Source organism: Hibiscus syriacus, unplaced genomic scaffold (genome assembly GCF_006381635.1).
Source record: "Hibiscus syriacus cultivar Baekdansim isolate YM2019G1 unplaced genomic scaffold, ASM638163v2 tig00020837_pilon, whole genome shotgun sequence".
Lineage (NCBI taxonomy): Eukaryota > Viridiplantae > Streptophyta > Magnoliopsida > Malvales > Malvaceae > Hibiscus > Hibiscus syriacus.
Window position 1 is genome coordinate 78652 of NW_024062500.1, and position 14772 is coordinate 93423.

At 37.4% G+C, this 14772-nt stretch overlaps 3 protein-coding genes across 3 annotated transcripts; all 3 read right to left on the reverse strand.

Moving 5' to 3' along the window:
- Positions 1-5316: 5316 nt before the first annotated feature.
- Positions 5317-6984, reverse strand: LOC120209919 (polygalacturonase-like). Its single transcript, XM_039208802.1, has 2 exons — positions 6925-6984; positions 5317-5821 (listed from the first exon to the last, which is right to left on the reverse strand). Exon 2 carries the CDS (start codon positions 5769-5771, stop codon positions 5346-5348), a length of 426 nt encoding a protein of 141 aa, XP_039064733.1. The 5' UTR covers positions 5772-5821; positions 6925-6984; the 3' UTR covers positions 5317-5345.
- A 70-nt stretch (positions 6985-7054) lies between these two features.
- Positions 7055-10074, reverse strand: LOC120209918 (threonine--tRNA ligase, chloroplastic/mitochondrial 2-like). The gene is given in 9 exon segments (XM_039208801.1): positions 7055-7350; positions 7488-7688; positions 7830-8138; positions 8235-8612; positions 8736-8833; positions 8836-8988; positions 9249-9396; positions 9525-9671; positions 9756-10074. Coding segments are annotated over 9 exon segments (1989 nt in total). The 5' UTR covers positions 10050-10074; the 3' UTR covers positions 7055-7089.
- A 1388-nt stretch (positions 10075-11462) lies between these two features.
- Positions 11463-12797, reverse strand: LOC120209920 (cytochrome b561 and DOMON domain-containing protein At5g35735-like). Its single transcript, XM_039208803.1, has 2 exons — positions 12154-12797; positions 11463-12066 (listed from the first exon to the last, which is right to left on the reverse strand). Exons 1-2 carry the CDS (start codon positions 12760-12762, stop codon positions 11503-11505), a joined length of 1173 nt encoding a protein of 390 aa, XP_039064734.1. The 5' UTR covers positions 12763-12797; the 3' UTR covers positions 11463-11502.
- Between the last annotated feature and the right edge of the window lie 1975 nt (positions 12798-14772).

The following is a 14772-nucleotide window of genomic DNA, read 5'->3' on the forward strand; positions in this document are numbered from 1 at the left end:
TCTTAAAAGATATTTGTGAAAAGAATGACATAATTCATGAAACTTCAGCCCCCTATTTTTCTCAACAGAATGGTATAGCCGAAAGGAAAAATAGAACTTTAAAAGAGATGATGAATTCTTTATTAATAAGTTCAGGGTTATCTGATAACATGTGGAGGAAGTCATTCTATCGTCAACTCATATCTTGAACCGAGTTCCTCATAAGAAATTAGATTCTACCCCATATGAATTGTGGAAAGGATACGCTCCTAATTTACAATACCTGAAAGTGTGGGGGTGTCTGGCTAAAGTGGGTTTGCCAGACTTTAAGAAGTCCACCATCGGACCTAAAACCGTTGATGCAGTGTTTATAGGGTATGCTACGAATTGTGTTGCATACATATTCATGCTTTTACAAGATTATTCTATTTGTGAGTCAAGGGATGTTGTTTTCTTTGAAAATACTTTTCCTTTAAAGGAACCGAGAATAAATATTGAAACACAAATAAAATATATTTCATCAACTTCTTCTAGTAATCCTGCTAGGTCTTCTGAACAAATTGATTTTGAGCCTAGAAAAAGTAAAAGGCAAAGAGTTGAAACATCTTTTGGACTAGACTTTATTACTTCCTTTATTTCTGAGATAAATGATTTAGACTCCATTTCAGATCCTATAGCTCAAATTTTTCTGTTAGATGAGGATCCTAAAACTTTTGAAGAAGCTATAAGATATATATAGATGCTAGTTTTTGGAAAATTGCTGTTAATGATGAATTAGAATCGATAATGTCTAATCATACTTGGGAATTAGTTGACTTGCCTAAGGAATTCAAACCAATCTCTAACAAATGGGTCTTCCGGAATAAACTAAGGCCATATGGTTCGATTCAGTGGTACAAGGCAAGGTTATTCGTCAAAGGGTTCACTCAAAGATTTGGTTTAGAGTACTTTGATACATACTCTCCCGTTACAAAACGATTCGTGCATTATTTGCAGTAGCCTCTATTCATAAGTTGCAGGTACATCAAATGGATGTTAAGACTGCTTTCTTGAATGAAGATCTAGATGAGGAGATTTCATGGAACAACCACTAGGTTTTGAAGCACCTAGTATGGAAGGCAAAGTCTGTAGACTCAAAAAGTCACTCTATGGACTTAAGCATGCTCCTAAACAGTGGTATGAGAAATTTCATAAAACTATTCTTAGTTTTGATTTTGTTATGAATGGTTCGGATGCTTGTGTGTATTCGAAGATGTTTGACACTGAATATGTTATCATAAGTCTTTATGTTGATAACATGTTGATTTTCAGTTCTAACATTGAGTCCATTAACAAAGTTAAAAATTTCTTGTCCACTAAGTTTGAGATGACAGATTTGGGAGAAGTAGATGTAATCTTAAGAGTCAAAGTTACCAAAACTGAGAAGGGACTTTCTTTATGTCAAGCACAATATATAGAGAAAGTGCTAAAGAAATTTAACAGTTTTGATGTCGTCCCTATTCGAACTCCTTATGACCCTAGCATATATCTAGTTAAGAATAAAGGAAGTAGTGTTTCGCAAACTGAATATGCTAAATTAATTGGAAGCTTAATGTTCTTAATGAACTATACTCAGCCTGATATTGCTTATGATGTGAGTAGACTGAGTAGATATACTCATAATCTGAGTGGTGAACACTGGATTGCTCTTAAACGCTTACTGAAGTATCTTAAGGGTACTTTGGATTGGAAACTTGAGTTCGTTGGCTTTCCTGCGGTACTGGAAGGATATTGTGATGCCAACTGGGTTTCTGATAATAATGAGGTAAGCTCTACGAGCGGGTATGTTTTTACTTTGGGTGGAGCATCAATCTCGTGGAAATCATCAAAACAGACTTGTATTGCTGGTTCTACAATGGAGTCAGAGTTTATAGCTCTTGACCTAGCTGGGCAAGAAGCCGAGTGGCTCAGAAGCTTGTTAGCAGATATTCTGTTGTGGGGGAAGACCGACTCCTCCGGTTCATTATTGTGTGATTCACAAGCTGCGATATGTGTGGCTAAGAACCAAGCTTACAATGGTAAGAAAAGACACATTCGCATAAGACATGAATCTGTTAGACACTTAATAGAGAATGGAGTGCTCTCTTTAGAGTATGTGAAGTCAGAAGGGAACCTAGCAGATCCACTTACCAAAGGGTTAAGTTGGAAGCTGGTCCTAGATTCGTCGATGGGGATAGGTCTAAAGCCCATTGGTTGAGGAATTCATGGTGGATACCCAACTTAGTTATTAAGTTACATGAGGTCAAACGAAACCATGGAAAGACTCATAGTGCACATTCCTACTGCCTATTCCTATGATGAATAATGTGCATGCCCATGATGAGCTTAATTGCTCTTAATAAATTCATAACCCAGGCTTTGGGTGGTCTTAGTGAGAAAGACTTGATGAATTTACCGATTTTGGCTGAATATCTATTCTTAATAAGTTTATAACCCATAGTGAGTGGGTAGGAAATGATGAACTTACCAACAGAAAGGTTGAGTTTGTTAAGCTCTTAATAAATTCAAATCCAAGTATTTGGATGGTTCTAGTGAGAATGACTTATTGAATTTACCGATAAATGAGGTTGAATATTTATTCTTAATGACTTCTTAGCCCAGAGTTTGGGTGGTTCATTTATAATGAACTTGAAGAAAGTCACCATACCCTTTGTGAGGTTGAGCTTTTATAAAAGCTCTTAATTATTTCATATCCATGTTAAGGGTGGTTTATATCGAGATAAACTTGATGAAATAACCTATGTAAGTGAGAAGGGTCAATCGCCTTCTATGAAAAATGTTGGGCTATTTTTCTAACACACTTACTAGAATCCTGAGGTAAGATGACCAAATATATACTTTTGTATATATATATCTTACACATCGAGGACTCAGGTGGATGAATGGTTAGTTGTGTGTCATGAGTTTACCCCCATATTAGAAAGTTCTAGACTAGTTTCACTTATCTAAGAGAAGGATTGCTCATCATCACTATGTACTAGTTCCAGATACGTTCACTAGTGCTTAAGCAACTAATCTCGCTATTGCTCTTCTGGAAAGTTTGTTTTCGAGTTTCAGAAGAATTCTTTCGCATTAGTGGGAGAATGTTGGTAATGCTCAATCTCACATAGTATTGGAAATACTATTGGGAATGGGTATTTATGGTTTGGATTTCCCACTTCCTTGTTGAGTGAAAGAGAACAAGAGGGACTCTCGTGCACCACCGCCGCTGCCGTTCGTCTCGACTCGGCACGGCTCGTGGTCGTGGTAATACGTGTCTTCGACACGTTCGCGCGGATACTATCTTTTTAGAGGAATTTCTCTTTGAAAGAAACAAATGGAAAAATGTGAAAGATTTCAACTGATATTTATAGGCTGCTGAGGACTGTTTAAATTTAAATGATAACAGCTGGTTTATGAGAGTTATCAGAAATTAAACAACTTTTCCTAAATTAAATCAAAAACGTTAAGATGTATCTGGACTAATTTCCAGCTTTGTACAAAGGGGACAAGCTGTTAATATCAGGAGTTACAGGAGTTATTTGATTTAATTCCAGGGGTTACATGATATAATTTCGGGAGTTATAACAGCTGAATAATTATGCATTGAACTTAGACTATTTCTGAGTCAGGTTCATCTAGACGTTTCAGCTGTTACAAAGAAGATATTTAATCCTGTAATTTTATAGACGATTTTAACCCTATTTCTAGCCTATAAATAGAGAGTTATATTCAGCTTCTCAACTCACTCTTAACATTCAGAATTCACTCTCCAAGTGTTTTCTAAATATTCTCTCTGTGTGCTTTCCGATAAGAAGAGCAATACCACCAGCAGTCCACTCTGATTTCGGGTGTACGGAATTCGGAGTGACCGTGTTAACCTCGGGGGACGGTCCACCTATTGCAGCGATTACACACATCGGGGCGAATTCGTTTCTAAGACAGTGGTTATACCACGACACGGTTTACAAATCTGTTCCTTTTAATTACTGTTTATATTTCCAGTCAGTGCTAACTGTATAGTTTTGCAGTTCATATATTCAACATATAACTCTCGCAAAAGCAGTCTTACAGGCAATTCCAAACTATGCAATGCAGTTGACTTGGCTCCCAAGAGAAATATGTGATGCCTTGGAAAAATTTATCCGAAGGTTTGTTTGGAATAACCATGGGGATTCTAATAGTATTGCGCTGGTGCGATGGGATGCTGTTAAACTCCCGATTGAACAAGGAGGGTTCGGTATCAAAGGTCTCGGCAATCAAAATAAAGCCTTCCTTATGAAGGTTGGAATGCAACTTGTTGAAGACAACAACAAATTGTGGGTCCGTGTTCTTACAAGAAAATACAGGTGGTCGGATGTAGTTCCAGCTAACATTAGTCGGTCAGGATGCTCTAGATTGTGGAGAGGGTTGGTTTGTATTTGGAATGATATAAAGCGGAGTGTGTTTTGGACTGTCTGAGACGGCCAACAAACAGACTTTTGGTACGACACATGGCTCGATGAATAGGGACCCCTAGCAGCTCACAATCTGTCTGGTACGAATCCTCCACCGCTGACCGTGAGCTCATTGGTAACGAGTCCGGGTGATTGGGACTGGAATAGATTGCATACCATGGTCCCTGAGCCGGTGTGCCTTCGCATTGCCGCAGTGTGCCCCCCTCGATCGAACCTGGGTAGTGATAAACCACGTTGGCGTTGGACAGCTACACATGAGTTCAATGTGAAATCAGCGTATAGCAATCTTTCAGATCCGTGGAACCAGGATAATAATCGCATGTGGAGAACTGTTTGGATGGACAATATTCTTGATCCACGATGATGGGATTTTCGACGTCTTCCATTTTAATATCCTTGAAGTGGATCTCCGACGTGGTGCCTGGATACGAGGCTGGCCAAGTTTTGATCCGAACACCATTCTTGGCATTAGAGATGGTGCATTTCTTAACGTAAACTCCGTGTACAGGTTGTTAATTTTGATATTTTCCTAGGCTTCCGATGCTGATGCCGTGACCTGGTCCGCAGCTCTATTCCTTGATGTGCACATTTTTGCTGCCATCACCTAATGAAACACAGTCGAGGCCGGTTTGAATAATGGAGTTAAGGACGTTGACCAAATTCGACCGTCCGATGTGAATTCCATTAGTGTTTATGCTATTTCCGGGTGCAGAGACGGCGAAACGTTCGAAGGTAATGTTTTGGCAATGGAGAACATTAACGTGGAACTGTTTGCTGTCTTGAGATGTTACATCTTGTATCATTGTGTTTTTAAGAGCATGGAATTTCAAATTCTGTTCATGGGGGGGGGGGGGGGCAAGATTGATTAGCACCATATCAAGAGGTTAAAACTTAACAAATGTACCATGAAACCTGGCTTACAAAGGGAAGTGTGTCGCAATAGTTCTTGCCGCAACTGCTTTTCCCCCAAACACCGGATCCTTTTCCGTCAAAAACTCCGCCGCCGGTTATCGTTAGGCCATCGACAAAGGAGATGGCAACCCAATTTGAATCCTTGAATGCTTTAGGATCAGCTGGAGCCATTATGATACCATGAACTTTAAGCGTGATGTGAGCCTCGCAAGGACCATTCAACAATGCTTGGCTTAACATGTACGCCCCTTTCGGAACCACGATGGCGGCCGGCGTTGCCGACGCACACGCTTGTTTCCAAGCATTCAGCAAAGCCTGTATGTAAAAGGGCAAAAGAAATGAACCTGAATTTCTACAGAAAAGCTTTTTCATACTTGATACATATATTCTGCTTACTGCTTTCATGTCCGTCCTTCCGTCCGCCTTTGCGCCGAAGTTGGCAACGACATCAAGAGCTGTAGATTCAAGTACAAGGAATGAAGTAAAAGAAGAACAAGAACGTTAGGACTGCGATATTCATTTGTATAGCGATTTGTTTTTGCTGTCTTTTGAAGTCTTTTGAATGAATTTTGGCATTTATATCCAGTTCAAAGGAAAGCAATTATTTATAATTTTGGATCTTCAATGGCAGTTGAGCTCATCTTTCCCTTCTATTATTAGATCTCCTGTGTACTTAACTATAGGGTCAAGTAATACACAGTAGCGGATCACCTTACATTTTAATCCATCATTTTACTTCATTTAAGTGGAAATTGACCAACATAAAGGGAAATCTTTTTTTTAAATACTTGGTAATTACAAACTTCTTAAACCATGTCTCATTATATGTTAGTTTTGCTGGGAAAAAGAAAAGAAAAGAGGTGTAGGAGATTTGCATTATATGATCATATAATGTTGAGAATTGATGATGTGTGATCAAGTATGTTAAAAGCTATTAAGCATGTGAAAGCACTCGTAAGTGCCAAAATGGGTAAATACATACACGATATGGTAAAAACACAATGAACAAGAATTCTTGTTGTACATCGATATATGATAAGTTAATGTTTTTTTACACATTAAAATGAACTAATTGAAGTACTATTGGTACGTTTAAAGCATTTGTGATTTGTCAGTATATGATTTAAGAAATTGCACAATATACGACATGTTATCAGAACATGAATGAAATAATGATTTGAACAATTAAACTAGTAGCTAAACATGATTATGTTTTGTCTTACGTTTTTCTGAAACTTTTTTTTTATTAAGGTAAGGTAATTACAAAGTAATATATGTTCTAAATACTCGGATATCAATACTCGGATCAAAGTATCGATATCAAACATATATTTTCAACATCAAAATTCTCGAAATTATATCAATATTAGGTATGGAGTGTTGATACTCGTACAAATTATTGAGCCTTCTAAAAGTTTTAATACTTAAGTTAAAACCAATATACCTCATATAAACTATCAATACCACCACTAGTTATCCATACCTAAATCTGAATTTGTGAATTTTATTAAAAGCTTCAATAAGTTCATAATATACAGAAGATCAGAAAATCTCTTACCTTCAAGTCGACGATGTTTCCTTCCCAGAAAAACAGAAAATGAAAACAAAGGGCCAAATACGGATAAAACCTGGAACGAAGTTCATAATATACATGGTAAACAAATTCATCAATCTTTACAATGAAATAAATAAGCCTGAGCTATCTATACCTGCTATAACAACTTTACAATGAAGTTCTGTTTTTAATGGCTTGCTGGATGCTACTGATAAATTCATCAATCTTCATGGTACCAAGCTCTCCGCCATATCTAGATCTAACGGTGACACATTGAGTTTCGACTTCCTTTGGCCCCAAGACTGCCATTAGGGGGATTTTCTGCTTCTCAGCATTTCTGATAAGCTTCGGTAAACGTTCACCATGGCAAACTTCAGCTCGGATGCCATTGGCTTTGAGTTTTCCAATCACCTCACTACAGAATCCAAGCTGCAAAAAAGACGATATTTTTTTCTTTTTTAGAAAACTATACAAAGGCAATGTTTTTGAGAAGATTCGGTATGCAGTCGATCAATAAACAGGTACAAACTCGTTAAAGAGCTGATGAAACCCAAAGCTGAGTATACCTGTGCATTAGTCACTGGTAAAACCCGAGCTTGTATTGGAGCAAGCCACAAAGGAAAGTCACCAGCATAATGCTCTATAAGGACTCCGAAAAATCGCTCCAAGGATCCAAGCACAGCCCTGTGGATCATGATCGGACGTCTCTTTTCTGTGTTTGAGTCAACATAAGTAATGTCGAATCGGTTCGGCAAGTTAAAATCAACCTGTCAAGTGAGAAAACAAATTACCAATTACAAATGTACATTTGAGCTAAGATTCACATGAAAGGGATGGAAAGAAAAGGTGCAGAATATGGGAGGAGAGTCCAGAAGAAAGGCGGAGAAGAGGGATGAGTCCAAACTTGCCTGGATGGTTGAGCACTGCCACTTTCTTCCAAGAGCATCCTCAATCTTAAGATCAATTTTCGGACCATAGAAAGCGCCACCACCTTCATCAATCTGATAGCTCCAGCCTTTATCATCCAAAGCATCTTTAAGTGCTACGGTTGCCTTCTCCCAAATATCATCATCTCCCACAGCCTTTTCCGGCCTAGTTGACAGGTTCACCTCATACTTGCTGAAACCAAACTGCAGTAGTATCTCTTCAGTCAGGTCTAAGACCCCTCTGATTTCATCCTTTATTTGATCTTCCAAACAAAAAATGTGTGCATCGTCCTGCAAATGCAGTTACAATTCAAACAACAAAGCATGGACAGAAAATAAGATATATTTTAAAATGTTTGCCTAGGATCCACGAGTTGTAGAGTTTACCTGGGTAAAACCTCTTACACGGAAGAGGCCATGTAAGCTACCAGACAACTCGTATCTATAAACAGTCCCGAGCTCAGCAAATCTTATGGGAAAATCTCGATAAGAGTGAAGCTTCCTTTTGTATACCAATATGTGGTAAGTGCAATTCATTGGTCGAAGTTGATAAAGTTCGTCCTCAACCTCCATCTGATCATACATATTTTCTTTATAGAAGTCCAGATGGCCACTGATTTTCCAAAGATCTTCCTTTGCCACATGTGGAGTAAATAGCAAATCGTAACCATGCTCTATGTGTGTCTTCCTCCACGAATCTTCTATAATATGCCTAACAATGGCACCCTTCGGGTGCCAGAAGACTAAACCTCCACCAGCCTCCTCCTGTATTACATACATTTCCCATAGTGAACATATCAAATATCAGGAATCACAAATGAAGAACAACAAATTTAATGTTAGCAACTACCACAAAAGCAGGACCACCATTTGGCAGAGAAGAGCTACCTGTATAGAAAACAAATCAAGATCTTGGCCAATACTTCTGTGATCCCGGCGCTTAGCTTCTTCTTTGAAGTGAAGGTATGCTTCGAGTTGTTCTTCATTTCCCATGCAGTTCCATAAATCCTCTGTAGCATAGGGTTCTTTTCATCCCCTCTCCAGTAAGCACCTGCAACGGACTCAAGCTCAAAAGCTTTGTTGTTTATCCTTCCCGTAGTTTCAACATGAGGTCCCGCACAAAGATCCCACCATTCATTCCCTGGAATCAGAATTAATCAACGAAATTATAAAAAAAAAAACAGGAAAAAATATTACTGATTTTTTGTATAAAGATTAACCACGCTACACTCGTTAAGTTCAAAAAATTTACACACATATAATAAGCATATCCAAGAAGGAAGCATGGATTAAGTTCAATGGACTAACCTAGAATAAATACATTACTGTTACATACAAAATCTTTCACATTATAAACTCAATACAAGAGAATTTAAAGCTCCAAGAGGAAACGTGGCTTACCAATATGGTAGATAGTGATGGGATCCTCCTTAATACCATCCAAAATCTCCATCTTGTAAGGTTCATTTATAGCCATTATCCTTCTCTGAGCTTCATCTCTTGAAACTTCTTCTCTAACAAGTGGTAAATTTCGTTTGATAATCCGATCCTATAGATTTCGATGTAACAAATGAATTTCTCTGAACCCCTGAAAACCATAGGCCAAAATGACGAACATTTTCCCCAAAGCTCTCTCAAAAACTCTCCCCCGTCCTGTTATTCAAATAACTTACTTACCATTTCCATTTTAATCCTCTTGAGATCTTTGTCGGTCAAAGGCTCCATATCGAAATCGTAGTAGAACCCATTGTCTATCCAGGGTCCAATTGTCACTTTTGCTTCTGGGTATAGCTTTTGAACAGCCATTGCCATTACATGTGCGCACTGAAATGAAACGGAACCAAAAATGTCCTTATGGAACAAATAAAGAAAACCCCAGAAAAGAAAATTTGATAAAGAAATGATCACCGTGTGTCTAATTCTAAGGAGCTCATCAGATGAGTCGTTAGTTGGAAGAACAAGTGTGGGAGTTTGTTCTTGCTTCTGGGTTTCCTGCAGGGGGTCGTTTTGGAGCTCAACTTCTGGTTGGGCTGAATCGGTGGCTACTGCCGAGCCGCGTATGCGTTTGAGTTGGCAGCGTTTGGGGAAGAAAACGAGAGGTTTAAGAGGAAAATGAAGGGAAAGGGATGAATTTGGGAGAGGGAGAGAAGTGGGTTTAGAAAGGAAAGGAGAGGAAGAGAGAAGAAAGCGGAGAGTAGCCATTAAGTATGGAGTATGAACATCGGCCTTTGAGCTATTGGCAATGGCTGAATGAATATCAACTGAATTTTCAAGAGAAACTAGCTATGGATTCCTGCTTTGTGGTGGAGAGTTTTTGAGCTTTCTTGGTGGATGGATAACTACTCTCTCTTGCAACAGAAGCCCTTGGGCCTTCAACCCACTGATTTTGTCCTATTTCGGCCTCTCCCTGAGTTTATGCCAATCCAATTCAATTTCCTAAAAGAAAATTAATTATTTTAAGAATTTAAGGCGTCCTCTACTTCATAAAAATATTTTCTTGAGTAAATTATTACAAATGTTATTAAACTTTAGAGCTTGTATACATTTTTTTATTGAATTTTGATTTTGATGGTAATACAAATATTGGATCGTTAAATTATTAAAGATGTGGTTATTTGCTTCTCGTAGACTTTAATTTATATATTATTTCTCATTAAAATTTAATATATATATATATATATATATATAATTTTTATATTGAACTCATACCCCTGCATCCATAATGCTCAAACTTAGATCCTCAAGAACAATAACAACAATTCCTTTACCACGAAAGTCATTTGGTTCGTGCTCATTTTTATATATTGAATTTTAGTTTACGTCATTTTATTTCTTTTAGAAAACAATCAACTCCATCATTTGTTGATGTCGATCAATAGTCGCTCATTATCAATAACCATTCGTTGTAAGAACAATATTAAAATATTTGTATGATGTCCTTTTTTTCTTTCTATATTGATTTTTCACAAAACTAATTATATGACATTTAAGAATTTGATATGATAAATATATCAAACAAACAATTTTTTTTTAAAATGCTGATATCGCTTGTTACATCCACGCTTAGTCTCAAACTTCGAAGATAAATCTCGTCTTGTTATAGACTTTTAGGCATTGAAGAGGTTTGGTAAACTCTTCATTCTTCCTTTCCATTGACTTTTTATTTTTTGAAATTTTATTCTTTCTCAATTATTGACTTTTTAGTATTATTTTAAAATTTTAATTATTTAATAATAAACGTTAAAATATATATGTAAATATTATACTCAAATCTAGAGACTTTATGAATAATAATTATTCATTGATCATTAAAATTGCTTGATTCGTATAAATTTTATTGAATAATTAAATTAGCTTTTCAAAATTAAGAAGCTCATGCAATTATTTTATATGCTTCCATGGATCAACAAGTGTAACAGAGCTAGAATCGAAGGAGCGACAGTAAACTATTAATGGAAGGGAAACAATTGGAAAACATAAATACATAAAAATAAAGCTAAAGAGTACAGCTCAGAGTACACCATAACTATGACAACAAAAATAAGAACAATAACAAATGTGAATGTGGTCGTCATCCAAAACACATGGTGTAATAGACTGACAACAAATATATACCCTTATATTGCTAATAGTTTATGTAACACCTACAAAATTGTTACACCTCCTGTCCCCTCACCCCATTGGCTCCATTGATGCTGTGAGAGTGCTTATCAGACCCTTTCTTCTTCCTCATGAGAACAACGTACCAGGTGAATGCTTCCAACAAAGTGGCAACAATGCCCAAGAATATGAGAATTCCGATGTAAATTCTCTCCCAGTGGTCATCGGGATTAAGGATGTCGAATCCTTCGAAGATGTTGATGATGCTGAGGATGATGACGGTGTATCCAACAGAATGATGGTAGATGTTCCAATACAATCTGTATTTGTGATCCTTGTTTGGCCTCAGAAGCAAAGCAAAGACCTGAAGAGTACCGAGGCAGAATAGGGCGATACCGATGTTCCGATGAGGATTGTGAGTGATACCGGGTGAATCGCTGCCGAGCTTGATACCGGTGGCCCAACCTGCGACGCCGACGGCGTAGGCCGAGGTTTGGCAAGCGACGTGGAGATAAAACCATGCAGGGTCTGCTGATTTGAACACCTTCATGTACCTAGCTGTTATGGCTCCCAAGGGCATCAAGATTCCCCAGCTGACCGTGTTCAAAACTCCATGAACCTGGTAAATTTGATTTTGTATCCGTTTTTTTTAGAACATGTTATGATCGATATACAGTGAAGAAAGAAGACGGGATGTGTCACTTACGTTTCTTCTTCGAGTTCTTGAACCGCCTGAGCTCCCTCCAGATTGTCCGGTGAGGAAATTGACAGTTCCAGCGGATCGAACGTTGGCCCCTGAAAGAGAATGGATCCCCAGTTGCCCGTTATTGACCGGACCCTCTTGCCAAACCTGGCTTGTCGATGACCAGCTGTCGGAGATCCTCATAACAGCGAATATGGTCATCTCATTGTTATCAAACCTGGCTGAAATGGTGGGAACTTGGAAGCTCAAAGGACTCGGTTGCATGGAAGGGACCATGGAGTCGATGGATGTTGTGAAAGCCTGAGCGACGCCAGTGGAGTTGACAAAGGCAACCAAAGCCTGGGTACCCTGCATTCTCGGACCAGAAGGGTTGAGTCCCCAGGCCGTCCACCTCGAGTCGGTCGTTCCGGTGTGTCTAAACGCGACATTGAGGGTGCCAGCGGCTTGATCGTATGTCCAGTGGAGGAAACAGGTCAAGGCCGGAAGGTCGTTGCAGTTGTCGTATTGCCTGTTGTCGGGAAACCTTTGGGTAAGACAGATTTGGGCAGAAGATGAAGCTAAGAAAGAAAGCAGGAGGCACGATAACAGAACAAGTTTGCAGGTTTTGTCCATGTTGTTGAAACTTAGATGTTCCGGAAATCAAAACTGTTTCACAATGCAAATGAGATGGCAGATTTATATAGAAATATGTTTCAAATAAAAGGGTCTAGGGAGCCATCCAGGAAATGGGAAGTAAAGTCTCTAGAAGAGCTCGTTTTTGTTGACTAATTCATCATCAAAGGCAAACTTTGAAGAAACCCAGTTATGTTCACATTTGGACCAGCTAGCTGCATACTCGGAAATGGCCGCTGTACCCCAGGCTTGATTTTTCAGTGCAACACCGACTGGAGGAAAACGATCTAAAATTTGCAAGCGGCTAATTTTATAATAGATGAATGAATACATGAGTTTTGTTAAACCATTTGACCATCATGGAGTCAATCATCATGTGAAAAGCTTCACGCCAAATCTCTAATAAATTAACCAAAACAGGTCAATGTCGCCGGCTAATTCCACGTCGTTTATTTATTTAATAATTAATTATTTCCCCCATAATTATTAACGGAATCAAATTACATTTAATTAATTCGGTTAGTTTTTTTATTTAATTATTTTTTTAATATTTTCCAATTTTAGTTGAAATTAAAAATTCTAAGTAGAAAAGATTGAAAGTATATATTTTATCAGTGGCGGATCCAAAAATAATTTTGAGGGTGAGCACGTATGTGTTAACAATATAAAATTTTAGAATGGTTGAGCATAAATAAAATTTCAGGGTGGACACCATTTGTAAAATATGTGACTAATCGAAGAAAATTTATCTTTGAGGGTAGACACAATAAAATTTCAGGATGGGCACCATCAATAAAATATGTGACTAATCGAAGAAAATTCAGATTTCAGTGTAGACACGTGCCCACCTTGAGTCATGAATGAATCCGCCACTGTATTTTCTATTAGAAATTTTTATTTGGCATAATACTAAAAGAAACCTCTAATGTTTATCAAAATAGTCATTTTGATCTCTATTTTTTAGATATTTTTGTCCTTAATATTTCATTTTAGAATAAAAAGTTCATAACATTTTAAGGTTTACAATTTATAATTCAGGGTTTAGGGTTTTTTAATTTATATTTCTATTGCGGGGGATAAAGCATTTTAATTGTCTAATTAATTAAAAGTTGATTGAGTCACAAAATTACTTGACCGATTTGTTGAAATATACAACAGTAGCTCTTAATACGACTAAAAAACCTTTAATTTTGGCCCAAAAAAACTCATTTAAGCTTAGGCAAGCATGAGTCTAGGCTTCCGTAATCTGCAAAACCTTCACTGTTATACGTCAACTGTTATATATCAACAATTTGTGCAGCACAACAGCTGTTATATTATTCTAAAGCACTGCCTCGCCGAGCACGTAATTCGCTATCAGTATAGCAGACCGCAGCTCCTGACCGTTAATGAAATGTTCGGTTCAAAATTCCCCATTAATTGGGCAATGGAAGCCTTAAATTTCCACGGGCTGTTTATAGTTGATTATGTAGTTTCAGGGTTTTGTCAACTCACTGAATTACTTTTTTTACGCAAATAAAAACAGTTAATTTTATTAAGAAAAATTCAAAATTACATTGAAAATTTATTACTATAAAGGAAAACTAAACATATAATTAAAATATTTCTTATAAACATTGACACGAAATTAACCATTTAAGACCGAATAAATACCATCCAAGGAAAAGGTTAAAAAATCTATCCAAAAAATTTATCTTAAACAAAGTAAAGATGCGAATAAATATGATATTATTGGCAAGCGAATCACAACAAATGATTAAGCTACTGAAAGAACATCTACAATCTCAAATCAAAATCAAGCGTAGTGAGAAAATTATCTTCGAATGCAAACCACATATCTAAATTCATCTGAGTCCAAAGTAAGACAAATCAATAGGATAACAAATAAAACCATTTTAATCAGTCGCGACGATGTCAAATTCAACGCGAGAAAATTAAATGATGAGATCACCGAAACAACCGATAAAAATACCTAAACGTATCAAAAGACAACCGAAAACATATCATAGA